Here is a 27,753-nt window from a genome sequence, read left to right on the forward strand (position 1 = left end):
TAAAGAGCTCTGGAAGGAAAAAAAGGCAAGCTACTCTTATTGGCATTTTTTTCACCGTCATTAAGGTATAATTGACAAAATTTGTATTGGCATTTTAATTTGCATTAGAAATTTGAAAAAAATTAAGGACTGGAACCAGTGCAACTGTGCATTAATGTTGGAAAGGAGAAACTAACTTATTTATATACAATGATTACTGTTTAACAGTTGAATAGAATGAGCTAGCAGTGCATATTTCAACCAAAATAAGTCTCAAAAAACAATGTTAATTGCAAAATAAGTTTCATTAAGTTATTCTAGAGTATCATAAATGTAAATTAATTGAAATCAATTTTTTATATATATATGCACATATATATACACATACACACGCATACATATACACACATAAAATAGACATAAAATAGAAGTTTAAAAACATAGGAATGATACATTCCAACTACAGGATAATGGGGTTTCTGTGGCATGTAGAACAAAGCAGTACTGGAGTAATCCTTTCACTATTTCATTACTGTCTGGTTTTGTAAAAGATAGAGGAAAATCTGGAACAAATAGGGCCCAAGAATTAAAATCTACTAAATCTGATTGGTGGACATAACGGTAGGTGTCTTTTGTTACGTATGCTATATGTTTGAAATTTTTTCAACAATTTCGATTAAATTTAAAGCTAAGAAAAATCAGTCTTCAGGTGGTTGGTGTTGGAAGGAATTATTACTCATTGCACTCTGATGTTCCTCTTCAGACAAAAGTGGTTATTGCGAGTAGAATTGATTTTCCCCCCATGCTTGTCCTAGATGCCAGCCTGTTACTGCGCTCCAGGCCACTGTCACTCCAGTCAGCCTCAGTACCGCCCCGTCCCTTCAGTTCATTACAGTTCACATCTAAATCAACCACTGCCGCAGCCCGCCCCGCAGACAGGTGAGTAGTATGTCTGAAGTGTATGTCATTAATACTTCACTGTGGCTATTGCGTTTTTTCATCCTGCTTGATTACAGTCTTACTATTAATATTAAGGTCCTGCCACACTTAGTCTACCCGGAGTCTCAGATATAGGCATACCTATGAATAGGCAAACCAGCAAGATTAGAAGAGTGGGCAAATCTTAGCACCTGCTGGAAAATACCACTGTCAGGTTTATATGCAAAAGGGTTGGGGCCCTAATAAGGAGATGGTACTGGGCTGCACTGTGTGGTGAGCAGTTTCCTGCTGTCGTAGTTGAAGCCTTCTCTGCAGCCTGGTGATCCACCTCTGGTTACAACAGAAGAGTGGCAAAGCGAGTTAAGATGTCTCCGGAACAGCTAACCAAGACAGCCTAGCTTTGATTGGGAACTCTTGCCTACTGGAATTTTCTTTATGTCTTAGTCTCAATGGAAATGCCTTTAAAGGGACTGATGTTCTTACACATCTTCTTTGTGTTTTGTTTTTCAGTTTGCTGGTGTCTAGTGAAAGGTATTTTTAAACCAAATGCAATCTAAAACGTAGGCATATCAAAAAAATCCAAACTCAGTATTATTTTCTTTCTACCCCTTTCAAATTTTTTTTAAGCATTCAGTGAAAACAATTGATCTCAGTGTTGCATAAAATTATCTTACTAATTTTACCAAACTCATTTCTCTCTGTGCTTCCCACCTAGATGTGTACTTCTGCCCCAGATATTTAATAAGGTATTTTTTTCAGCCTTTCATAACTCTAGGTGTCGAAGTACAATTTTTTTGGTTTCTTTGGATCCTTTTTAGCTGCTTGTCACCATTGGAAGGTTTCAGACTACATCAGCATGACTCACCGAGGCCACATAACCCTCACCCTCCACTTAAGCAGTTTCTTGCTCTTGATATTGTGTGGAACCTTCATGGGTGCTGCACTTTCAGGGGAAGACATCTACGCCGAACACTCTGATGGGACGTGTCCTTGCTCCTCCTCCCTTGTGCGGTCTTCAGTGATCATTGTGACTTAGCAACTTCCTTTACAAGATGTAATTCGTACTTATCATCCCTGCAAGGGGGCTTCCAGGTCCTTCGTCTGTTGTACCTAGGAGTTGTCTTGTACGTAGGATGTAGGTTCTTTTTGTGTGCTACTGGCCCTGTATTGTCCCATATGTGTGATAGATGTTCTTCCAAAGGATGTTTAGTACAAACATTAGTCATTTTAGCCAGCATAGAATTTGTTCTCTCTCTCAAATATGACTCTTTAGTTTCAGGTTTTCCTGAAGTTTAATAATACAGTCCACTTATAATATAAACTAGTGTATGCTGTAATTTTGAAGGGCATCAAAAGTTGTTCTTTATACATAGAAAACATTGGTTGTGACACTGCTCATTAGCTTTAATAACGTTGTTTTATTCTTGTAGAAATTATTTTCTGAGTTTTCCTCGGCCTGTGACTGACTTTTCATATTATTTTTGTCATGATTTTTTTCTTCATAGCTAATGTCATGATAATAAAAAAACAAATTTACCTTCATGTTCCCCATTCAAGTACCTCGTATGTGACTACTTCGTGTAATTTGTTAGTACACCCTTTTAATGAGGCAAGCAAAATCCTTTGGTCCATATTTGTGTGAGCCTATTAGTTTTGTTCTTTTTTAAGGTTAAATTTTTGTCAAATTGCCTACAGAATTAAAACTTTTAACGACAGGTTGGACCTTTGAGCTTGTACGAATACATCTCTGCAAAAAATATACCCAGTTAATGCAAAATAGCTGAAAATTAAACTTCTAATTGAGGCCAAAATGTCTGTGTGACAGATAGCATGTGTTTATCATCAGTCATATTTTAATTTGGGAGTTTTTGAATGCTAATTATGGAAGCAAATATAAGTTAGGTCGCATCTGGATAGTACAGGCACAAAAAGAGAATGCATCTGAATAGCTGACACTGTTTGACTCATAGAGTTAGTCATAACACTTTATAACTAGGGTTGGTCCTTCCAGTTATTTTATGCTGTGTCCTCTTAACTTGTAGCTTAAGTTAGTTGAATTTCATTTAGTTTCAAAAATAAAAGAGAAATAAATCCTCAAAACATCCTTATCTAAAAGGGAAAAAATTTTTATGCTAATAAGTAAAATAGAATTTCTCCTTTAAAGAAAAATTTGGTAGTGCCAAATATTGTGTTGGAAATTATATTGAACAATTTTATGGAGTTGGTAGGATTTGAATATTTTAAAAAGTTACAATCGGGACAGCCGGTTAGCTCAGTGGGTTAGAGCAAGATGTTCGTAATACCAGGGTTGCTGGTTCGATCCCTGCATGGGCCAGTGTGAGCTGTGCTCTCCATGAAACAACTACTTGACTTGGAGCTGATAAGTCCTGGAGAAACACACTTAAAATAAATAAAAGTTTAAAAAAAAAATTAAAACACAAAGTCACAAATTTTTTTTAAAAAAAGCTACATCTAAAGACTTTTTTTGTAGTTACAATCTAAAGACCTTTTTTGTAGTTAGAGATTTTTTTGTGTGTGTTTGTTTGTTTTTGTTTTTTGATGTCAAAGCTTAGAGAAAAAAATGTGCATTTATGTTTGTATGTGTCCTGATAGAAAAGTAAAATGCACTGGGGAATAGACAAGGCAGTTTTTTGTTTCTGATTTTTTTTCCACAGATTTATAGCAATTTCTGTCTTAGTAATTTACATTTTTATATGTAAACATCATACTTTTTGGATTTCTTTTTCTTGTTTTTTTCCTTACACTTCCCTACATTCCACCATCCAAATCTGATTAAAATTAGAAATTGCAACATCTTATATTTTTTTCTTTTCAAACATTTAGTCAAGCTTATTATTTTCTTTCATTACGTAAAAGGTTGAAACTAATTATTCGACCAAATAATGAAAGCATTGATAGATTTGGAACAATTTTTCTTCGCTAAGACACAAATAATTTTTAAATGATTGTATATGAATTTAAAGAAATTTTCCCATAAATTAACACACCCAATTGAATCAAGTATTCTTAGCCCAGGTAGAGTATGGGCAATAAAATATAGGATTTTCTCTTACTTTTCCCATTTGGAAGCAGAGAGAAAGTGGGGGATATATCTCAAGGAGAAAATTCTTTGGTCTTCCATCCATATTTGTGCCAGAGGACCACAATAGTTTTACTGATCTCCTTGACAGTAACCTTCAGTGTGCTATGGGAACTGAACTGAAATCAGTCCTAACATTACTGCTAAGGAATAAATATACAAATCTTGTGTAAATGTGAAACTACCATGGTCATTCAAAAGAAGGTTGAGGCAATCCCCGTCAACAGAAGGACAAGAAATTCTGGCTACAAAAAGCTTTTCAGACAATGTATCGTGTAACGTGAAAGAAAACAAAATAAGAGTCAAATCCTGACAGCACTTATTTGTTTTTAACTGGTATTAGGCATATCCCTTAAAGCCTCTGGGTTTCAGTTTACTGATTTTCACAGTAAGGGAATTTTACTGTATTCTCTGTTGAAGCCTCTGTGTACCCTAAAATTCCGTGATTCTGTGTTGATCTTATGTGAGTCATTTCTAGTTCAGAAAGGTGGAATATTAGAGTATTGGTTTGCAATAGTTTAGTGACTTACTGTCAAGAACTGGAGTTACATAAGTAACAATTTCAGTAGATGTGGTTGCTTACATGTTGCCGTAATAAGGATCTGTTATCTTAACGCTTTACCACATAATTTACAGCTTGAATACTGTAATGTATACTACATATAAGGAGTTTGGTGTACTGCAGGGAGTCGTCATAGCAGCGATTTTAGGTTTGTGAAGCTCTGGCTGTTTTCTGTGTAGCTGCTTTCATTCTTATGACTCTTTTGAAAAGTTTGCAGCCTCACCATATATGTTTAATATTTTGCAATAATTGGCCTTGTTCCTGAGCTGTTGGATTCGGGGCCGTAGCACTGTCTGAGAGGTTTACATTTCTCACAGTGAACCGGTCTCTTTTTCAGCTGCTTCCTGGCTTCTTTTTACTCAGGTTTCCACTGCCTTTTATTTTTTTTTTCTTTTTCTGTTCTTTTCTTTCTTTCTTTTTTTTTTTAATGCTATTTTAAGGTATTAATATTTGCTTGTATTTTCCATTAACTGTAATGGCTTTTAATCATGCATCATACTCAGCAATAGGGATTTGAATTTAAATGACAACCTTGGCTGAATGTAATTTACCATTTAAAAATTCACGGAAGCTGTTCTTTAATTTCTTTTCCAAAGCAGATTTGGATGACAGATTCAGTTTGGTGTGGAGCTTTTCTTAAAAGTTTAATGTCTCAAGTGTGCCAAACGCATTAGCAAAAATCAAATACATCTGTTTTCCTATTGCTACATAACTTTTTAGGAACATTATTATACATTAAAGCACGCCATCAAATAAGATACCTAAAAGCATTTGAAGCTACTTAGGCTCCGACCAAGGATATAATTCAGTTTCCTCCCCACCCCAGTATCAAACTGTGATATTACATGCATGTGGGAAGCAAAATGACTGTAAAACTCAATATCAGTGCATTATATCTTCAGTCTTAGCTTTTCAAATAACTCAGAACCACGTGGTTCCAAACTGATTGAGCTTTTATTACCTGCAGACTGATAGGGTCCTGATGAGCGAACTACACCCTGGGAGGAAGAGTTTAGGATAGATGGTCTGTGAGGTGCACAGAATATTGGCAGCATTGCAGCGCACAAATGTAAAAGTAACTAGGATATAAAAGGCAAGCCTATTTGGATAAGCAGGGGAGGGGTGATATTCATAAAGGATTTAGCTATCTCAAATAGGGGCTCTAGGCACAAAGTCAATTTCTTTACTGACAACTTGGACTGGAGGAATAGGAGTTTTGTGTTTATATTACTGGACTGGTGGTCCTGGCTATCCTTGTTATTTCATTGATTCTGTGAGCATTTCTTAGTATTGTGTGACCAGCATAGATTCAGACATTGTATAATACCTACAAATCCACCTATTTCCCTTTTCCCTTCTCCATTAACCTGCCGCCACTGAAATCTGGAGCCAAATGTATCTGGTAAGTACCCATAGATTTCCTTGAGTTGTACCGACTCTTTCATAGGACTGTCATTTAAATATAACAGCTGTGAGCTGTAACCTCTATGTCACTGTTTTTATTTGATTTGTTTTTTGTGTTTGTATTTATGTTTATTTTAGGCACAGAAGTAGGAGAGCAGAGGGTGATAAGAGGAGAAAGAATAGTGAAGGCGAGCTGGCCCTGTGTCTTCTTCCAAATTCACCGAAGGGGCTATCGTTAGTTGAACTTCCCTGCTTACTAAAATAGTGCCACAGACGTAAGATGGACCAGGATTACAGACTTGAGGTTTAGATGATTTGGAAACAGTTTTTCTAAATTGTCTTTTAAATACCTAGTTACCAAAAAACTTAGAGTTGGCAAAATGGTTCATAAAAAAAAAAAAATCTGCCCTCACAGTGCTACAAGTTCAGTCTCGAAAAGAAATTAATAATACTGTTAAATGAACCTTAGATTTATAGCTGTCATGACTAAGTAGTTCTTCAATTTTTTGTGTTATCTTTCTGATTATATCTAACCTGCATTAAGAATGCTTTCCTTTAACACAAATGCTAGTTCACGTTCACCTATGTGAAGTAAAATTAGCCTATTATAGCCTGGGCAATACTTTTCTGACAAACACTGTATTTCCTTCTTGTTCTCTGCTCTATTCAAGTGAAAGGGAGTTAAAAATAGAATATTCTTTGGAGCCCTCCAGGGAAGTACCTGAGCCATCAATTTATATTGTCCTAGTTCTCTCAGTTTGCAGAATCGATTGTACTTTTCCCTGAATGTGCTGGATGGAATGAGATAATATTGCAACAGTGCAGTCCTTTCACAAAGGAGAATGGCAGTGTTAAATAGCACCGATATTGAGATATGGATGTTTATTCTGTTGTTTAGTATCAAATTGGCGTTGCTTACTTTACAAAACAGATGCTTCCCCACAATATTGACACAAATTTCTATGAAAGATATCCTGTTTTCCTCCAACTTCTTGGTTAAATTCAGCCATATCACAGGAATGGTCTTTTTTTTAATTCTGATATACTGAAGCACACTTTTTAATTGAAACAAGAATAATTTAGGTAGTTGCCAAGTTGGTGATATATTGTGTCAGAATACTGGAAATATTCTTCTTGTAGTATTTTATAAATGTAATGGTATAATACTTTTCATTCTCTAGGAATCTATTTCATCCTTCCTAATCTTCAACCTTCTCCCTTTTTTCCAGATCATGGCATTTTTTTTCTCATACTTGGCAGTCTTCGACTATACTTTTGAAATTATTAGGACTATGTCCTTCCCCCTTCCTTTGTCTGAATAATTAGATAATGAACCTGAGCCACCATGCCGCTTCTCTGAGTAACAGTCTGTAACAGTTGATGCTCAGCATCCTGAATATTTAAACATAGTTTCAGAGGAATTTGTGAATAACTTGAACACTTCCTTAAGACGTAAACTTTATTAAGAAGTGTGAATAAAGCGAGTCATGCCTATAATTAGATGATCCTTTTTATGTTGTTAATAAATTACTAATGTTTTTGTCTTACATAGACAATACTTAGGTTCTTCTTATTTTTAATTTGATTAGTAGAATATAAGATTTTGTTTGTTTTTAGTGCTTTCCAACTGAATATTTATAGCTTTGCTTATGATTATAGTAACTTTAACCATCACAGATTATATGGTCTTATGTCATTCGAAAACGTCCAATAATCTTATTGCAACTTTTCATATCTTGCTCTTTAGAGAGTATACTCCAAAATTATATACTTTTTATCCAGTTCCTGGGTTGTTGTAATTATTGGAATAAATGATCTCATCTTGAAAAACAGTTTTGGTACTGTCCTAATGCTAGTAGAATTTGCCTCCTCGGGTACCAGTCATACAAAACATCAAATATTAAATGATGCGCTTTTTTTTTTTTTAATCTCTGACAGCCTTAGAAAGATTCCTCAGGCCCTGACAGCTTCCTGCTCATTGTGGGTCAAACCTGGTGGGTTTTCTTGCTTCGGGTGTAAAAATGAATGTAAAACTACTGAGTGTATCAAAAAGAGCCATTGCTTCACAGGAACTTAAAGACTTTGCCCATAATACACGATACAATCTCTAGTACATAGGTGTCCAGGTTAAAGCTGGCATTGTCCCACTGGATAAAGTCTGACTTCTTGGCAAAGCAACTCACCTTTGTAGAGAAGAAAGCCAAATATATAAAAATTCTGCATGGGAATCTTCTGTGGGATATGGCTACAGAGTATACATTTTGAGCAGGGGCTGCCTTTGAGGCAAAATAGCAAAGCCAGTACCCAAAGAGGAAAACTGGAGATTGACATGGAAATACTCAAGCTGAGAGAGACAGACCAAGGGAGATGAAACCTGAAATACATCACCATTTGGGCATCCTCTTCCTCTTCCTAGTTGTTTTGTATACGGGTGAAATCTAATTATAATAAGGCAAGGAAGTGGAACCATTGAAATGCAGATGTCACATCCAATGCCTCTTGGGAGTAGTGGGCAGAACAAGTGAAGGAGAGGCTGTCCCAGGGAGAGGACATTATTGGCCGATCATGTAAACTCTCATACCTGGTCTTTTTTCAGCCCCTAAGTGCATATAGTTACCATCTGGACTAACGGCTCAGCCTTTCACTCTGATTCCTAATCCAAATAGCAACGCTTGTACTCACAAACAATCTTCAATTCAAATGACAGAAGTTTCCTGGTTGGTGGATAATTCTCTGTTTTCCCATAATTAAATTTATCTTGAGACTTAGGTATGTTAAATTACAGTAAAAGTCTTCATTAACCAGAATTCTCAGAAAATTGAAAGAGGCCAGGTGTTTAGTGTTCCGCTTATTTGAGCAGTATTATTGGAATATTCTTTCTACTTCAACATTTGTCCTTGAGAAAGGTAAAGTTTAGAATCATATTGCTGTGTGCAAATCCTAGCTACAACACTTACTAGCTGGTGACCATGGACAAGGTATGCACCTCTCTGTACTTTTGTTTCGTAATCTGAAAAATGGGAATAATAATTGTACGTCTTTCATGAGGCTGTGAACATTAAAATGAGTTAGCATATGCAAAGTGCTTAGAACGGTGCCTGAAACCTAATAAATGTCATGTAAATATTAGCTACAAATATTACATTATCATACTATGGAAGAAATGAAAATTAGGTAGTATTCTAAATGAAAAGGCATAGAATTTGGGGCTAAATTTGTGTTTGGGCTGAATTCCAGAGTGGACCTGGGAAGCTGACATATTCTCAGGTATTTAGTCTTATATCTTGTTAGCGTCTTCCTTAGAGTTCATGCCTTCTTCCTTAGAGTTCAAAACAGTTAAGTTCTTTTATCATCCTTTTATTATTAACTTGAGATCTAAATATGTTCTAAGAATATTTACTTAAATACTTCCTTTCCATAGCCTTGTAAAATCCCTATTAATCAGTTCTGGAAACATTACATGGAAAAAGGTTTTGAAAACCTGTGTGTCATATGGTCCCATTTCTGTACATGTGAATGGGTATGCACATTACTATCTATGCACAAAAAGTAAGGCTACCCATATATACAATATGTGATTATCTGTAATTGTTTTTACAAAAATGCTTTTCTCCAAAGTGTTTTTTTCTTTTTTTGTATTTTTCTAATTTTCTTCCATAAAGAACTATTTTATAATCAAATAAAGCTTTTTTTGAAAGGCTTTTAATGTCCAGTTTTTTTTCGGAAATGTTCAAATAAAACTTTCATTTCCAGCTTTACATACTAGATATAAACTAAAACACTTCTGTGTTTTTCCTTATCAAGTAAGCACTTTGAGGTTAATTACATGAAATCTGATTTAGCTGCTGTGCATTTTTTTCAGGAGAAACTTAATGAGTGATCCATGAATTCCAGACTGAGGTGATTTGTATTCATGGGATTGTTTCATTTGAATGAAAAGGCAATTAAATATGCTTAACCTTATTATAAACATGTTACCTTAAAACTTAAGTTTAGCTTTGGTATCAGAAGCCATTCACTACATGTAGACAGTGGAAAACTGGCCATTCTTAGCCTGTCAGCACATATTAAGCTCCTTGTTCTGTGTAGAAGCATATATTATTTTTACTCCATTGTGTTAAGAATATATTTTTCCCTATTGTTTATTCAGTGAGTATAAATATGGAGTGCCCAGTTTTTTGGCTTAGCAGTGTGATAGCTGATACAGGTTTAGGTTGTTTTTGTTTTGTTCTTCTTTGATGGGGATCATTTTAAAATTTCTAACTTTACCCTTAAGAAGCACACCATTGAGGGGGCTGGCCCGGTGGCTCAGGTGGTTAGAGCTCCATGCTTATAATTCCGAAAGCTGCTGGTTCGATTCCCACTTGGGCCAGTGGGCTCTCAACCACAAGGTTGCTGGTTCAATTCCTCGAGTCCCACAAGGGATGGTGGGTAGCGCCCCTTGCAACTAAGATTGAACAACTAAGATTGAACAACTAAGATTGAGCTCCTGGATGGCTCAGTTGGTTGGAGTGCGTCCTCTCAACCACAAGGTTGCCGGTTCGACTCCCGCAAGGGATGATGGGCTGCGCTCCCTGCAACTAGGACACCTGGACCTGGAGCTGAGCTGCATCCACCCCCATAACTAAGACTGAAAGGACAACAACTTGAAGCTGAATGGCACCCTCCACAACTAAGATTGAAAGGATAACGACTTGGAAAAAAGTCCTGGAAGTACACACTGTTCCCAAGTAAAGTCCTGTTCCCCTTCCCCAATAAAATCTTTTAAAAAAAGCACACCATTGGGGTGGCTGGTTAGCTCCGTTGGTTAGAGCATGCTGTTAATAACACCAGGGTTGCTAGTTTGATCCCCACACGGGCCACTGTGAACTGCACCCTCCTTTAAAAAAATTAAAGAAAAAAGCACAACATTTCAGTTGTTTTAAAGACATACACAATCCAGGGTTGAACAATTTAATAAGAACTATTTTATATTACTAGTAGAGTTTTAAGAAATGTGAGATAAGGCAATGAAGGGATAGATCTACAGTGATACAGTCGTAGTAGAGGATTTTAACACCCCATTGACACCAATGAACAGATCTTCCAAAGAGAAAATAAACAATGCAATAGCAGCCTTAAATGACACACGAAACCAAATGGATTTAATTCATATAGTTTTGAACATTTCACCCCAAAGCAGAAGAATATACATTCTTTTCAAGTGCACATGGGACATTTTCCAAGATAGACCACATGTTAAGCCACAGAACACGACTCAATAAATTTAAGAGGATTGAAATCATTATCAAACTTCTCTCTGACCACAATGGTATGAAACTAGAAATCAATTGCAGGAAGAAAACTGAAAAACACATAAACACATGGAGGCTAAATAACATGCTACAAAACAATGAACGGGTTAACAATAAAATCAAGGTAGAAATCAAAAGATACCTGAGACAAATGAAAATGGCAAAAACAACAATCGAAAATCTACAGAACAATGAAACAATGAAAGCGGGCCTCACAGGGAAATTGACAGCAATACAGGCTGACCTCAAGAAACAAGAAAAATCTCAAATAAGCAATCTAACCTTACACTGAGAGGAACTAGAGAAAGAGCAACAAACAAAGCCCGAAGTGAGTAGAAGGAAGGAAACAATACAGATCAGAGGGGAAATAAACAAAATGGAGTCTAAAAAAAAATGCAAAAGATCAGTAAAACCAAGAGCTGATTCTTTGGAAAGAGAAACAAAATTGATAAACCTTCAGCCACCCTCATCAAGGAAAAATGACAAGACCCAAATGAATAAAATCAGAAATGAAAGAGGAGACATGACAACAAACACCACAGAAATACAAAGTATTATAAGAAAATGCTACAAACAGGGCCGCCAGTTAGCTCAGTTGGTTAGAGCATGGTGCTAATAACACCAAGGTTGCCGGTTTGATACCCACATGGGCCACTGTGAGCTACGCCCTCCTTAAAAGAAAAAGAAAATACCGCGAACAATTATATGCCAAGAAATTGGACTACATGGAAGAAATGAACAAATTCCTAGAAATATACAATCTTCTGAGACTTACTGAAGAAAAATCAGAAAATCTGAACAGACTGATTACTACAAATGAAATCGAATCAGTAATCAAGGAACTCCCAACACTGGACCGATGGTTTCACAGGTGAATGTTACCAAAAATTCAAAGAAGAATTAACACCTATTCTTCTCAAACTATTTCCAAATAATTCAAGAGGAGGGAAGCTCCCTACTTCACTTTACAAGGCCACCATTACCCTGATTCCAAAACCAGACAAAGACATTACCAAAAAAAATTGTAGGCTAATATCCCTGATGAACGTAGGTGCAAAAAATCTTCCAACAAAATATTAGCAAACTGAATTCAGCAAACAATACATTAGGAAGATCATAAACCATAATGAAGTGGGATTTATCCCTGGGTTGCAGGGTTCAATATCCATAAATCAATTAATGTGATGATACACCACATAAACAAAATGAATGATAAAAATCATTATCAATAGATGGAGAAAGTATGTTTTGACAAAATCCAGCATACATTTATGATAAAAGCTCTCAGCAAAGTGAGAATAGAGGGAATATATCTCAACATAATAGAGACCATATACAACATACCTACAGCTAACATCATACTCAACAGTAAAAAGCTGAAAGCATTTTCCCTAAGATCAGGAACAAGACAAGGATGTCCACTTTCACCACTTTTATTCAAGATAGTATTGGAAGTCCTGGCCACAGCAGACAGGAAAAAGAAATGAAAGACGTCCAAATTGAAAATGAAGAAGTAAACTGTCATTATTTGCAGATGACATGATTTTATAGAGAGAGAACCCTAAAGATTCCACTGCAGGAGTGGCTGGGTGGCTCAGTTGGTTAGAGCGCAAGCTCTTAACAACAGGGTTGCCTGTTCGATTCCCATGTGGGCCAGTGAGCTGCGCCCTCCACAACTAGATTGATGACAACGAGCTGCCGCTGAGATTCTGGAGGGCTGGCCGGATGGCTCATTTGGTTAGATCGTGAGCTCTCAACAAGGTTGCCAGTTGAATTCCGTATGGGATCGTGGGCTGCACCCCCTGCAACTAAGATTGAAAAACGGCGACTGGACTTTGAGCTGAGCTGTGCCCTCTACAACTAGATTGAAGGACAACAACTTGGAGCTGATGGGCCCTGGAGAAACACACTGTTCCCCAATATTCCCCAATAAAAAATTTAAAAATAAAAAAGATTCCACTACAAAAACCTATTAGAACTGATAGGTGAATTCAGTAAAGCAGCAGAATACAAAACTAATATTCAGAATTCGTTACATTCTTATATATTAAAAGAGAAATTAAGAAAACAATCCCTTTTACAATTGTACACAAAAAAATCAACCTAGGAATAAGTTTAACCAAGAAGGTAAAAGACCTGTACTTAGAAATCTATAAAACACTGAAGAAAGAAATTGAAAATGATACAAATAAATAGAAACATATACCTTGCTCATGGATAAGAAGAATTAACATCCTTAAAATATCCATACTACCCAAAGCAATCTATAGATTCAGTGCAATCCCTATCAAAATACCAATGGCATTTTTCACAGAACTAGAATAGATACTCCTAAAATTTGTATGGGACCACAGAAGACCCCAAATAACCACAATAATCTTGAGAAAGAAGAACAAAATTGGAGGTATCACACTACCGGATATCAAACTGTACTACAAGACTAATAATCAAAACAGCATGGTACTTGCATAAAAACAGACACATAGATCAGTGGAACAGAATAGATAGCCCAGAAATAAACCCACACCTATATTATCATTTTATCTATGACAAAGGCAGCAAGAATGTGCAATGAGGTAAAGACAGTCTCTTCAATAAATGGTGTTGGGAAAACTGGACAGATACATGCCAAAACAAAAAGAAATGAAACTGAACTACCTTCTGATACCATGTACAAGAATGTACTCAAAATGGATTAAAGACTTAAATGTAAGATCTGAAACCATAAAACTCTTAGAAGATAACATAGGCAGTAAACTTTCTGACATTGCTTCGTAATATTTTTTCTGATATAACTCGGGCAAGGGAAACAAAAGAAATAATAAAACAAATGGGACTATATCAAACGAAAAACTTTTTGTACAACAAAGGAAACCGTAAACAAAAATGATAAGATTACCTACTGAATGGGAGAGATACTCACCAAAGATACATCCGATAACGACTTAGCATCCAAAATTTATGAAGAACTGATACAACTTAACACCAAAAAAAATAAAGAATCCAATTAAAGAAATGGGCAGAGGACCTACACATGGCCAGGAGACATGAAAAGATGCTCAGTGTCACTAATCATCAGGGAAATGGCAAATTAAAGTCTCAATGAGATATCACCTCATACCTGTCAGAATGGTTATCATCAAAATAAATCAACAAACAAGTGTTGGTGAGGATGTGGAGAAAAAGGAACCCTCAGACACTATTGGTGGGATTGCAAATTGGTACAGCCACTATAGAAAACAGTGTGGAGGCTCCTCAAAAAATTCAAAGTAGAACTACCTTATGATACAGCAGTTCCACTTCTGGGTATTTATCCAGAGAAATCCAAAACACTAATTCAGAAAGATACATGCACTCTATGTGTACTTCAGCACTATTTACAGTAGCTATGATAAGGAATCATCCAGAGTGTCCATCAGTAGACAATTGAATAAAGAAGATATACATATGTGCAATGGAATATTATTCAGCCATAAAAAGGAATGAAATCTTGCCAGTTGCGACAAAATGGATGGACCTGGAGGGTATTATGCTAAGTGAAATAAGTCAGACAGTGAAATACAAATACAATATGATCTCACTTATATGTGGAATCTAAACAAAAAAATCCAAACAGACCCATAGATACAGAGAACAAACTAATGGTTGCCGATGGGAGGGGGTCTGGGGAGCTGGGTGAAAATGGTGAAGGGATTACTAAGTACAACTGGTAGTTACAAAACAGTCACGGGGATGTAAAGTACAGCCTAGGGACTATAATCAGTAATATTGTAATAACTGTATAGTGCAAGATGGGTACTAATCAGGGGGATTACTTTGTAAATTGTATAAATAAATCTAACCACTATGCTGTTCACCTGAAACTGTTGTGAAATAATACTGAATTTCAACTGTAATTGAAAAGTAAACATTAAAAAGCAATAAACAAAAATTATGAGATTAGTACAAGAGCTTCTTAGCAAAAAAGTTTTCTTTTAAAGTGGTTGGCATTCTTATCAATAGCTCCACTGTTATTTAAGATCATGTTCCCTCTTTATGCTACTTTTGAATAAAGTACTAATATGAGTCATTTTTCTACTTTCACAGTCTTAAAATCTAGAAGTTTTGGCTAATTCTCATTGCTCTTCTACTTGTAAAATCGTTGGTTCTCCACCAGTTCTCAGCGTTTCAGCCCACATACCATATCCAGCCGCTCTTGACTATTCTTATTCCTCAAATATATTACTCATTTTTCACTTTTTCCAGACTTTTTCTTTTAAGTCCAAGTTCAGATATCACTAGCTGTATCAGTCAGGATTAATTTCTCTTGTTTTCGTAAGACCTGATTTATTCTGCTTTTCTAATATAGTGTTGTGGCTAAGAATGCCTTTATGCCTAATTTCAAAGATAGTGTCCGTGGCTTATTCATATTTATGTCACTCACCAGCACATCCTGGACTCAACAGCAGCCTTTCTACTACCCTTTGTAACCAGTGACTAGGTGCTAGAGTCAAATGTTTTAGATTTTGTTTTGTCACATTTTCAAAATGTACATGATGTTTATGTGGAGATTGTGTGTGTGTGTGTGTGTGTGTGTGTGTGTGTGTGTGTGTGTGTGTGTTGTGTTGGCATTGATATAAATGGAGATTTGGCTTCATTAAGAAATCTGAAATACTATTGGGAATTCACAGATGTAAATTCCATTGTATAGTGTCCAAGTGACCCCATGTTACACCACTGTGACATGAAATCTGTGACATGAAATCTATAGCTATTGAAAACTTTCTGTGTCCGACTTTCTTTTCATAAGAATTTTAGGCAGGAGGTCCCCAACGTGAATCTCTAAAAATTAGTAAATTTAAAGTGAGAACCACATTTACACATAAATTGCCATTCTTTTTCAAAGTTTCTTTGTGTTTTTTTTTGTTTTTCAAAGCAACCTGTGACTTTGTATATATTGTGAATAAACTGCAAAAGAAATACAAAAAAAACATTTGAAGCTTCTTAGGGAGATGTTACTATTGCAGTCATGGTATTTTAAGTCAGATTATGTTACACTGATTTCTGCCACATGTCCACATTTTTCTTTTTAATTTCAGTGGACTATAATTCTGACAAGTCCATTGTAAAAAGTTACTTTCCCAGTCTATAAAGAAGTGAGCCCAAATTCTAATGTTCCGATGTGTGTGTGTGTGTGTGTTCAATGGTGGCATTTCCAACACAAGAAAATAGCTTATATTCACGTACCATTTTTCACTCCTGCCCTTTATTATTTCCTAGGGGTGTAAATGTGTTAACTGTATTTTTTGATAGTGTTCAGTGTGTTCACTGAACACACTGAACTTGAAATACTTATTTTCATTTGAAATACTTATCATTAGATAAACTTAAGTATTATAAGAAATTCAAAGGGAGAATGGTCTAAGAAGTAGCATATATTATCAATCACTTTTATTACAGATGACAAAAATACACATTTTTTTGTACAAAGTTAGATTGGTGTGAAGTCATTTGAAACGTGGCCATAAAGCACGGTTGCCATACAAGTAGCATTTTACAAACCCTTCACTATTAAAGTATTCACTATAACTGCATTATACTTTGTTGTTGCTTAGTTATCAGATATAGTTTGTATTATGTCTTCAGAGAAGTTTGATGCTAAATTTTATTCAATTATGTCATCATTGAGCAGAATCATGGAGGCTTCCAGGCAACTACAGTGATGCTGTTGTATACAGTCAATACCTGAGATGGAATCTCTGCCATTTCTGTTGCTTTAGGGATTAGTAAGGATGAAAGTGAAAATTGATAACTTATAAGATAGCAAACTACATTCATGATGTTATCAGAGAAATCACTGTCCTGTAGTTGGGAAGTTTGCACCGGAAGTGCCATAGTTTGGTTCATCTTTGTAGAAACATTTTAAATATCCTGAAGCTAGAAGGTTAGTTATTTATTTATATCTGGTTTCTTTTCTTTTTTTTTTTTTTTTTTTTAAGATTTGTTGTAGCTTCTGGTAGTTTATATAAGTCTTTAACTAAGTGGTTTACCTGAAGGAATCCTCTTAGGATCAGGAAATTCATATTCACTACTCAAAACTTATCATTGTGGATTCTTTATTTAAATAACTGATAAATTCACTTGTTAAAAGTAAATTTATATTCTTAACAGACTACTTAAATTACTAACAAGGTCTTCAGCTTAGGGAAGAGTTGTCCCTTAGACGTTTGATCTGTGATTTCTGGCAGATTACTTAATGTGTTTAAGTATCTATTTCTCTAATTACCTGAATACAATAAGGAAAAAATCTTAAAATTTTACTAAATAATACCATTTCCCTTGTACCTTTGACACATTCCTAATGTGAGGATTTATATCTTAGTGTTATTTATTTTTTTTAAAACATAAAGACCATTCTATAAAAGTAGTCCCCCCTTCTCCCTTTTTTTGACCTCCAAGAAGTGCTAGCTTCATGGCCATGCAGCCTCTGCAGTTTCACAGGGTCCCATGCTTGGTGTAATATTCCCAACTCTAAATTCTCAATAATTTTTTAACAAGGTGCTGTACATTTTCCTTTTGCACTGGGCCCCACAAATTTTGCAGCCAGTCCTGGTCTCCAGAAACTAGTTGTCATAATAGATTGTAATACATAGTGAATAGTAATTCTCTATCTGTGACCCGATAAATTTGTTCACCTGCAAAGGAAGTCTTTGTACACAAATTTTATTTGAATGTATTATGTGAGAGAAAAAAATGTAGCTGACCTGGGTTGCCTACATAGTACATCTTTCAAATGTTAGCTTTCATCAGAGGGACATTTTGAGATTTGCTGTTTAAACAAAATTCTGTCATTTTAGAACACAAAAGTACTTGCTTAAAATACAGAAACATCCTATTAGATGAAATAAATTCAAAGCACATTTTAACTCATTGTGCCATTACAGGTTATCAAGTTATGCCCAACCAGCAACAAAACTACCAAGGAATAGTTGGAGTTCAGCAGCCCCCGAGTCAGAACCTCATTGGTGGCCAACCAAACGGCATTGGAAGTCAGATTCAAGGAGTCGTCATCCCCTATCCTTCAGTGCCATCATATCAGGTACGTGTCACTCTCATCTACTTTGGGTAGAGTGATTTTGAATAAAGATGGCACAGTGCATTTTCTCTCTTCTCTGTTTAATATAGGGACAGTGCTCTATGATATATAACTTATAGTCTTAAGAATTTTGTTAGTCGTAGCAGCTTTGTTTATCCTTATTTTATTGCTTTTTGATTCAGTTCATTAATTTTTTAGGAAAAGTAACTGAACTACATTGATATTGGCAGGTAAATTTTGTCTGCCATTGTCTGTTTCCAACTATATAAGTATGTAAACAAGTACCTATTCTGTAAGTCAGATCCTTAGAAAGTCTCTTGAGGAGTGTGCAATAGGAAGGAAAATAGAGATGGAGGGAGGTATTTGAAACAGTGAGATAGAGTACAGACTATAAATCCGTGTCTATAATATAGAGAAGATTGTGCAGTTTCCCATGCTGAAACTGATTTTTTTCCCACCTTATTCCCCAAGAAGAATGACATGTCATATATTAAAAACGACATGGATTTTAATTTATACTTCTAAAGTAAAAATACCTATTGTTTCATAAATAAGTCAGATTTATTTTTTTTAGAATAATATGGCACCTTTTCAGAAATTTGTTTTACTTTCTTTCATCTTGTTGGAATAACTTGCAAGTAGGTTTATTTTATTAATCTTGTAGTTTTCCATAATTGAGTCTAATGTTAAGAAATCCAAAGGCCCTTTTCATTCATCTCAACAAGGTAAAAACCATCTAATTGGGAAGATAAATGTACATGTATTTCATCTAAACATATGTAAACAAATTGGTGATAGTATTCAGACCTGTAACTGAAGGAATCATGAAATACAGCCATGAACAGATTAGACACTTAGTACAGAAGTCTTCTGGGAAGGTATAAACGTTTAAGTAGCTCTGAAAAGAAAATTATGTGCATAAATTGGTTAAGAAAACATTCTGCGGATGGAGAAGTAGATGAGCAAAGGTGCTAGCATATTCAGTTTAATTCCAAAAAATTAAAATGTAAGATGTGGAATTATCAAAGACTGTTGAGCACTAAGTATATATCTAGTTTTGAAGCCTCTTCATTACAGAAAGCAACAGGACAAAAAGAAAAGATACATCATGAAAGTAGATAAACCCAGAAATAATAATCTCAGAATGTTATACTGCCTCAGTAGGTAAACTGAAATGTATTGAGTTGCATACTCAAACCAGTAACTTTCTTTGCAACAATTGAGCCAAATTGAAAGTAATAGATTACTGTGTATTTTGGAAAGACTAGTTACATTTCAGAAACATGCTATATAGGTAAGACTGAGAAGTTAATCATTAACCTAGAAATCACAGAGCCCAGGTATAGAGAAAAGTGAAGTAGTAAAGAACTGAGATTCTGGGGCCACAGGCCCCATTAGGTTCATATCCTGGCTTCCCTACTTCCTAGCTGTATAACCTCGGGCAAGTTCTTAACCTCAGTTATTTCCCCATCTACACAACAAGGATGATAAAAGTATCTTCTTAGGGTTGTTAGGAAGACTTGATATAATAATACACCTAACGTGTTTAGAACAGAACCTAAACATGGTAGTAAGTACTCAGTAATATTAACTTTCACTGTCATCACTATTACTAACATTATCATTGAGACTACTATTACTAACATTATCATCATCATAATCAGGAACTTTTATATTGGCTTTATTTACCAAAATCACCCTAGTCCAACTGTATTGTTGTGGCACATTTGTACATTAAGAACCCATTATGCCTATGTCATTTCTATTTTAGAAACCAGAGCACCAAAATACAGAATTGAAGAATCCATTTTGTTCATGTGGTCTCTATGTAGATAATACAGAAAACAAAGAATTCAGAGATCCACCGTTCACCGAATGCCTACTGTGCTAGAACCTGTAAATGGAAATTATAATAGAGATCATACCTGCCCTGCAGTGGAGTTTGCATCCCATTTTTTTCAGATAAGGAACTGTGGGACATCACAGTAGTTGTCATTTGTCCGATGACACATAGATAGTGAAGTGATGAAGCTGATCTCACATCCAAATACCTTGCGCTGCAAAGCTCATACTCTTTTCAATCCAGTATCTCACTGGTACCCTACCTGAGTTTTACTTAGCATGTCATGAGGTCATCCTTATTTGGAAACAGTTTCTTCTTTAAAATAGCTTTTACTAAGGGACATAAGAATCTTTTTTCTTATTAATCTAACGCATCTACCCTAGTGTACAATTGATAAATGCTAGCCAAAAACAGTAGCTAGCTGTAAAGAACATAGAAATAAAGTGGTAGGGCTGTGGCCACCTTATCAGGACAGGCTTTGGGCACTTTTAGCTTATTCTTAACTGTTCATACTTGGAAAGTTTATGAAGGCTGGAGACATTAACATTTACAAGGTTTTCAAGCATTTTTTTCCCCTCTAAATTGTCTTTCAAATTTTAGGTTTCACTGCCTCAAGGTTCTCAAGGAATTACCCATCAGACTTATCAACAGCCTGTTATTTTCCCTAATCAATCTAATCAAGGATCTATGCCCACCACAGGAATGCCAGTTTACTATAGTGTCATTCCACCCGGCCAACAAAATAGTCTAAGGTGAGTATGACTAAGAAACCTAATCCTATAGCTTCTCAGTGTTTATCAGGATTATGGTCTGTTGCTAATTTTAAATTTGCCTATGGGGCATTACCTAAGCTCATTCTCTAATGTAGAATAGAAAAACTATGGTGCTATCTATTTTTTTAATATTTAACAAAATCAGTATAAGCTAAATATTCCATATGTAAACTAAAGAAGAGTCAAATTTTCTCTTCAAATTAGGCCAGTCTCCTTTCACTTACCCACGTAGAACAAAATAGTTGGCCATAGATCTTGGAGATTTAAGCATTTGTTAATATTTAAGATTTCTGTGGGAATTTGGGGAGAATGTATTTCCTTTATTTAACCTCAGGAGCAAAATACTTTGCTGAACTTTTTCAGGCTCTGGGGAGCTCATTTTTCAGTAAAAGGAGAGACGTAAATAAGAGAAGCAAATGATAATAACTGCATTAAAGCAAGTCGTGAAGTATTCCATTGGCTACTACAGCTTGAAAAAGCAGAAGCTTCTCTGATAAACCTAATGTGTTAAAAATAGTAATCTTCCTTTGAATTGGGTGTCTTTAGTTTGTTATTCAGCATGTATGTATTACAGTCCTTCATTATTCTCATGACATCCCTGTAAGGTTACCAGAAGGGCCTTGCTGCTCTTTTTAAGAAGGGATCCTTAGTTATAATGGCTGATAAGAGGTTGTCACCCGGTTATGGTTGCAGATGGTATTTAGGGTTGAAGAGGAGATTGACATACTTGCTTCATTGAATCTGCTAGGAAATGGAGCCCTGGCTCTGATTTTATTTATTGTCAGAAATACATACGCATACACCAGAGGAACTCACGTGGCTCTGTGGCTGCCACAGATCGAGGAAGCCTAGGCTTTTTAAATAGACAGTTGGTTGTGAGTCTCACTGTAGCTTTGGAGTTTTGTGTTGTAATGAATGAGCCCCAGCTCTTTTGAAACAGAGCTGCTACACCATGAAAATAAAAATGTATGCTGTGTTAAATTTCCCATTCGTTGTGAGAGTTTTAAGTTCTATACTTTTTAGTCTGAGCCTCTTTTTCGAATTTATGTTAAATTTGGGGATCTATAATATCAAGTCAGGTTCTGAGTTGTCAATCAGAGGCAGAATTCTGTGCTAAAACATGTAAAGTGGATATTGTGAAAAGTGCTAAATTATCTGCTTTTTAAGCCAAAGTGTAACCTTTCATTTATTTGAAAGAAAATTACCAAAGGAATCATTCCTTTGTAGGACAGAGGGTGAGAGAAATAGGTATGACTTAATACAGTGACTCGTTTAAGACCAACAGGCACCTGTTTTTATAGGTTATTTCTATAGGCCTGCATGCTGGGTAGGAGAGCTTTCAGGAAGGAAGGAGATCAAACCTGTTAGACTTTAAAACTTAACCATGCTTATACTTTTTATCAATCCCTTGAAACAAGATCTTGTCTACTCGACTTCTGAGGGAGCTAGCCCTGAGAGTGTGTATGGAGGTGAGAGAGCACAATTCTGGATCCCCCTCTACTTTCAGCCTTATTTTAAGCATGATGGCAGAATCCAAAAGCTGTCAAGGAGGTGGTGATGGCTACACTTTGGAATAATTCATACAAACTTTTAGTCCCTGGGCCTGCTTTTGCAAGGAAAATAAAAATTTAGAGACCTAGCTATGGCCTAAGGAATAGCTTGAAACACAGCAATTAAAAGCGAGATTCCCCAACAGCTTCCAACTGGATTCTTAAGGAAGTCTTTAAAATTACTCTGTTTAGAACTGTGACCTTGATGAGGCAGATAAATTTGAGACAAGCTGTAAATTGACAGCAGTGAGGGTTGCCACATAACAAACTAGCATTGATTTCTTCCTCCTCTAGACTACCAATGTGAGAAATAGAATGTATTGCATAAAAAGCAGGAACATGTATCCTGTCACCTTTTAGACTAGTTATTTGGTAGGAATTCAAGACACATACAGAATATATTAACGACCCTTTTGGATGAAAAACATTTATTAACTAATGACCTTTTTCAAACTATAACAGCATTCTTTATAGAAAATTTTATTCTGAGCAGTATTTAATATAAACAAATTGCCATAATCTTTCAGATTTCCAACTTAAAGATCAACTGTTGGCATTTATTATTAATTAGATCACTGAATTACCATCTGAGGGCTAATATATACAGACTATTCCTTCGTAAATCTAGATTTGCGAGCTTGTATACATTATATTTTATCTTACGTATTCCAGAATAGTTACATGCAGAGCAGAGAGGCTTGTCTGAATACTCACATACCTACAACAGGCCTGGCCCAGAGTAGAAGCTTGGTAAATCTGTACTGAATCTAGCTAACATACAATATTATATTAGTTTCAGATGTACACCATAGTTATTCAACATTTATATACCTAAAGACATGATCACCATGATAAATCCAGCAACCATCTGTCCCCGTACCATGCTATCACTATATTGTTGACTATATTCCCTATGCTGTATATTACATCCCCATGACTTATTTTTATACCTGAAAACTTGAACCTCTAATTGCCCTTCACTTTTTCCCCACCTTTTTACTTTTTAATTACAGTTGACATTCAATGTTATTGTATATTAATTTCAGGTGTACAGCAGAGGAGTTAGACATTTATAAGATCTTAAGTGATCCCCCTGACTAGTCTATTACCCACCTAGCACTATACATAGTTATTACCACGTTATTGACTGATTTCCCTATGCTTTACTTTACATCCCTGTGACTACTTTGTAACTACCAATTTGTACTTCTTAGTCCATTCCCCTATTTCACTCAACCCCCAAACCCCCCACCTATCTGGTACCATCAAAATGTTCTCTGTATCTATGAGTTTGTTTCTGTTTTGTTTGTTTTGTTCTTTACATTCCACGTATAAGCACAATTACATTGCATCTGTCTTTGTCTGACATCACTCAGCACAGTACCCTCCAGGTCCATCTATGCCACGAAAGGTGGCAAAAACCCATTGTCTTACGTGGCCAAGCAATATTCCATTGTATATATGTACTCCCTCCTCTTTATCCATTGGTCCGACAATGGACACCTAGGCTGACTCCACATCTTGGCTACTGTAAACAATGCTGCAATGAATATAGAGATGCGCATGTCCCTTTGAAGTAGCATTTTGGGTTTCTTTGGATAAATACACAGAAGTGGGATTACTGGGTCTTTTGTCTCTTGTTATAGCCTTTGTTTTAAAGTATATTTTGTTTGGTATATGTATTGGTACCTCAGCTTTTTTTGTTTTTTTTTTCATTTCCATTTTCATGAAATATCATTTTCCCATACCTTTACTTTCAGTCTGTGTGTGTCTTTCAATCTGAAGTGAGTCTCCTGTAGGCAGCATGTGTAAGGATCTTGTTTTCTTATTCATTCAGCCACCCTATCTTTTGATTGAAACATTTAATTCATTTACATTGTAACTAATTGTTGATAGATATGTAGTTATTGCCATTTTATTCATATTTTGGGTTTCTTGTTTGTTTTGTTTTTTTGTCTTAAAGAAGTTCCTCTGAGATTCCTTGGAATTCTGTTTTGGTAGTGATGAACACCTTTAGCTTTTCCTTCTCTGGGAAGCTCTTTATCTGTCCTTTAGTTCTAAATGATAGCCTTGTTGGGGAGAGTAATCTTGGTTGTAGGTCCTTACTTTTCATTGCTTTGAATATTTCCTGCCAATTTTTCCTGGCCTGGAAAGTTTCTGTTGAGAAGTCGGCTGATAGTCTTATGGGAGCTCCGTTGTAGGTAACTTAACTGCTTGTCTCTTGCTGCCTGTAACATTCTTTCTTTGTTTTTAACCTATAGCATTTAATTATGATGTATCTTGGTGTGGGCCTCTTTGGGTCCTTCTTGTTTGGGAGTCTCTGTGCTTCCTGGGCTTGTATGCCTATTTCCTTAGCCAGGTTAGGAAAGTTTTCTGTGATTGTTTCTTCAAATAGGTTTTCAATTACTTGCTCTCTCTCTTTTGGTACATCTCTGATGCTAATGTTGGTACGCTTGATGTTGTCCCAGAGGCCCCTTAAACTGTCTTCAGTTTTTTTGGATTCTTTTTTCTTTTTGTTGTTCTGATTGGGTGTTATCTGCAACTTTATCTTCTAAGTGGCTAATTCAGTCCTCAGTTTAATCTAATCTGTTGTTGGTTTCCTCTGATGTTTCCTTCATTTCAGTTATTGTAATCTTTGTTTCTGACTGATTCTTTTTTATGTTTTCTATCTCCATTTTTGTTTTTTACCTACATCTTTGTTGAGGTTCTCACTGAGATCATTGAACATCCTTATAACCAGTGTTTAGAACTCTGAGTCTGGTAGATTGCTTGTCTCCATTTTATTTAGTTACTTTTTCTGGAACTTTGTTCTGTTCTTTCATTTCGGACATGTTTCTTTGTCTCCCCATTTTGGCTGCCTCCCTATGTATGGTTCTACGTATTAGGTAGGGCTGCTATCTCTCCCGGTTTTAGTAGGATGGCCTTGTGTAGTAGGAGTCCTGTGAGATTCAGTGATAGTCTTTCTGGTGACCTCAGCCAGGTACTCCAGATGTGTCCCTTGTGTGGGTTGTGTATGCCCTCCTGTTCATTGAGCTTTGGTTGCTGTTTACATGTCAGTGGGAGGGATTGACCCTCAGGCTGATGGGTTGTGAGGACTGGCTGTTCTGAACACACTTCTTTAATGACTTAGGCCAGCTTGCACATATGTGTTTGTACATATATGTAATTAATTCTCATTTATGTGCTATATTATTGGCCTTAATATTATTATTTTGTTTCTGTAACCTCTATGTCCTTTTTAAACTTTTCATTAGACTTTTTTATTACAAAATAAATTGTGCCTGTTGACGCATGTGAAACAATTAGTACAACAAAGTGTAAAAGGAAAGCTAATCATCATGTCCCATTCTGCCCCCACCTTTATGTCACCAGTGCTCACAGGCTGGTGTGCATTCTGTTGTATTAGCCTCCTGCTTGTACAAACATATACACGTGTATATGCACGTATATTGGAACTGGTTGGTAGGTTCTAGTAAAATTTTTCCCTGTTAAGATATTGTGAATATCAGATGGGTAAATATTAGTCTAAAACATTCTGTTGTGGGGTTGTTTTTTGGGGGGTTTTTTGTTGTCTTTTTGTTTTTGTTTTAATTTTTTCACAAACAATTTTACATAAATGGGATTGTGTCATAGTCAGTTTTTGTTGTTCTAACCTTCTCTCTCCGCATCCCTTCCACTTGGATCATTTCTCATAAATTGGGTAACCCATGTTTCTATCCTGGTTTGTATCTTTTCTCACTTTTCTTTTTACACCTAATGACATACTAACATAAATATGGGTGTGGAAACATGAGTGAGATTGATTGGCACAGACATATGAAATGGAATTTATAAATAATTTTACATGTAAATTAGTGTACAACTTGGTTTCGTTTTGTATGTGGTTATATATATTTATGTATAGTTATGGTACTTGTATATGGTGAGAGAATTTAGTCCATTCAAATTTAGTATTACAACTGATAATAGATTTATTTTTCTGTCACCTTACATTTGTTTGTTTATTTTAACCGCACTCTACTTACAACTACATGCTTGACTGGTCACTTTGCCATTTATTCAGAAGTCCAAATGTATGCCATATTCCTTGAGGGTCTTCATCATGGAATCTCACTGATCTTATATCAGATCACGAGATGGTCTAAATTAGCTACTTTTTTAGATAACTGAATATTGTGCCATTAGGCGTTAGTTGTCAGATGGCATGATGTGGTTAGAACATGGGCTTTGGAATCAAAACCTGATTTCAAGCCTTTGTGACTTTAGGCAAATTTGTCTTTGCACCTTGGTTTTCTCATTTACAAAATAAGAATAATACCTCACAGAATTGGTATGAAGGATTACATGTCTAGGACTTTGTGTATGGAAAGTACATATTCCAAAATATATGCTTGACTCTGTTCTTAAATGGAGTACACTGAAAATAGGGAAACAATTTATTGGTGATTCAGAGCCACAGTGTCGAGCGTCAGTGATTATATTATGCTTCCACAGTATTGTGAAGCATGTTGGGGATATTTTTATTTACAGATGCTCCTTGACTTACAGTGGGGTTACATCCTATCCAGATAAACCCATCCTAAATTGAAGATATCGTAAGTCAAAATGCATTTAATACACCTAACCTATCAAATATCATAGCTTAGCCCAGCCTACCTTAAACATGCTCAGAACACTTACATTAGCCTACTGTTGGGCAGAATCATCTAACACAATGAATACACTATAGAGTATCGTTTGTTTATCCTCGTAAGCGCATGCCTGACTGGGAGCTATGGTCAGCTGCCGCTGCCCAGCATCATAAGAGTGTATCATACAGCATATTGTTAGCCCTGGAAAAGATCAAAATTGGAAATTCAAAGTAAGGTTTCTACTGAATGCTTATCTCTTTCGCACCGTCACAGGGTCAAAAAACAGTAAGTCAAACTATCATAGTTTGAGGATCGTCTGTACTTTCTAAACTTACTTATAATCTCTTTCCTTGCTCTCAGTAATTGTCATTGAACTGCTTTAAAGCTGCGGTGGAGTTACCAGAATTGAGTTGTTAAAAAAAAAAGACTGAGTCATCCTAGAGAACTCTACCAGGAAAAAAGGTTGTGATATATTTGAGGAATTTGTGACATATTTTAACAGTTCACGTACCGTTAGTGCTTACCTGGTTCTGAGCTGTGTTCCAGATTATTGTAATGGCTAGACACAACTAAGAAAGCTGGAAGAAACTATAGAATGTCATT

The 27,753-nt window shown here is 35.8% G+C and overlaps 1 protein-coding gene across 4 annotated transcripts in view; it reads left to right on the forward strand.

Moving 5' to 3' along the window:
- R3HDM1 (R3H domain containing 1) overlaps positions 1-27,753 on the forward strand; it is a 113,455-nt gene that overhangs the window by 52,643 nt on the left and 33,059 nt on the right. For all 4 annotated transcript variants that reach the window (XM_081052319.1, XM_081052320.1, XM_081052321.1 and 1 more), the window contains 3 exons: positions 795-918; positions 18,202-18,356; positions 20,797-20,948. In XM_081052319.1, the coding sequence (XP_080908445.1) occupies positions 795-918; positions 18,202-18,356; positions 20,797-20,948 (431 nt within the window). The remainder of the gene's footprint in view (positions 1-794; positions 919-18,201; positions 18,357-20,796; positions 20,949-27,753) is intronic.

The sequence above is a fragment of the Rhinolophus hipposideros genome (assembly GCF_964194185.1).
Source record: "Rhinolophus hipposideros genome assembly, chromosome: 6".
Lineage (NCBI taxonomy): Eukaryota > Metazoa > Chordata > Mammalia > Chiroptera > Rhinolophidae > Rhinolophus > Rhinolophus hipposideros.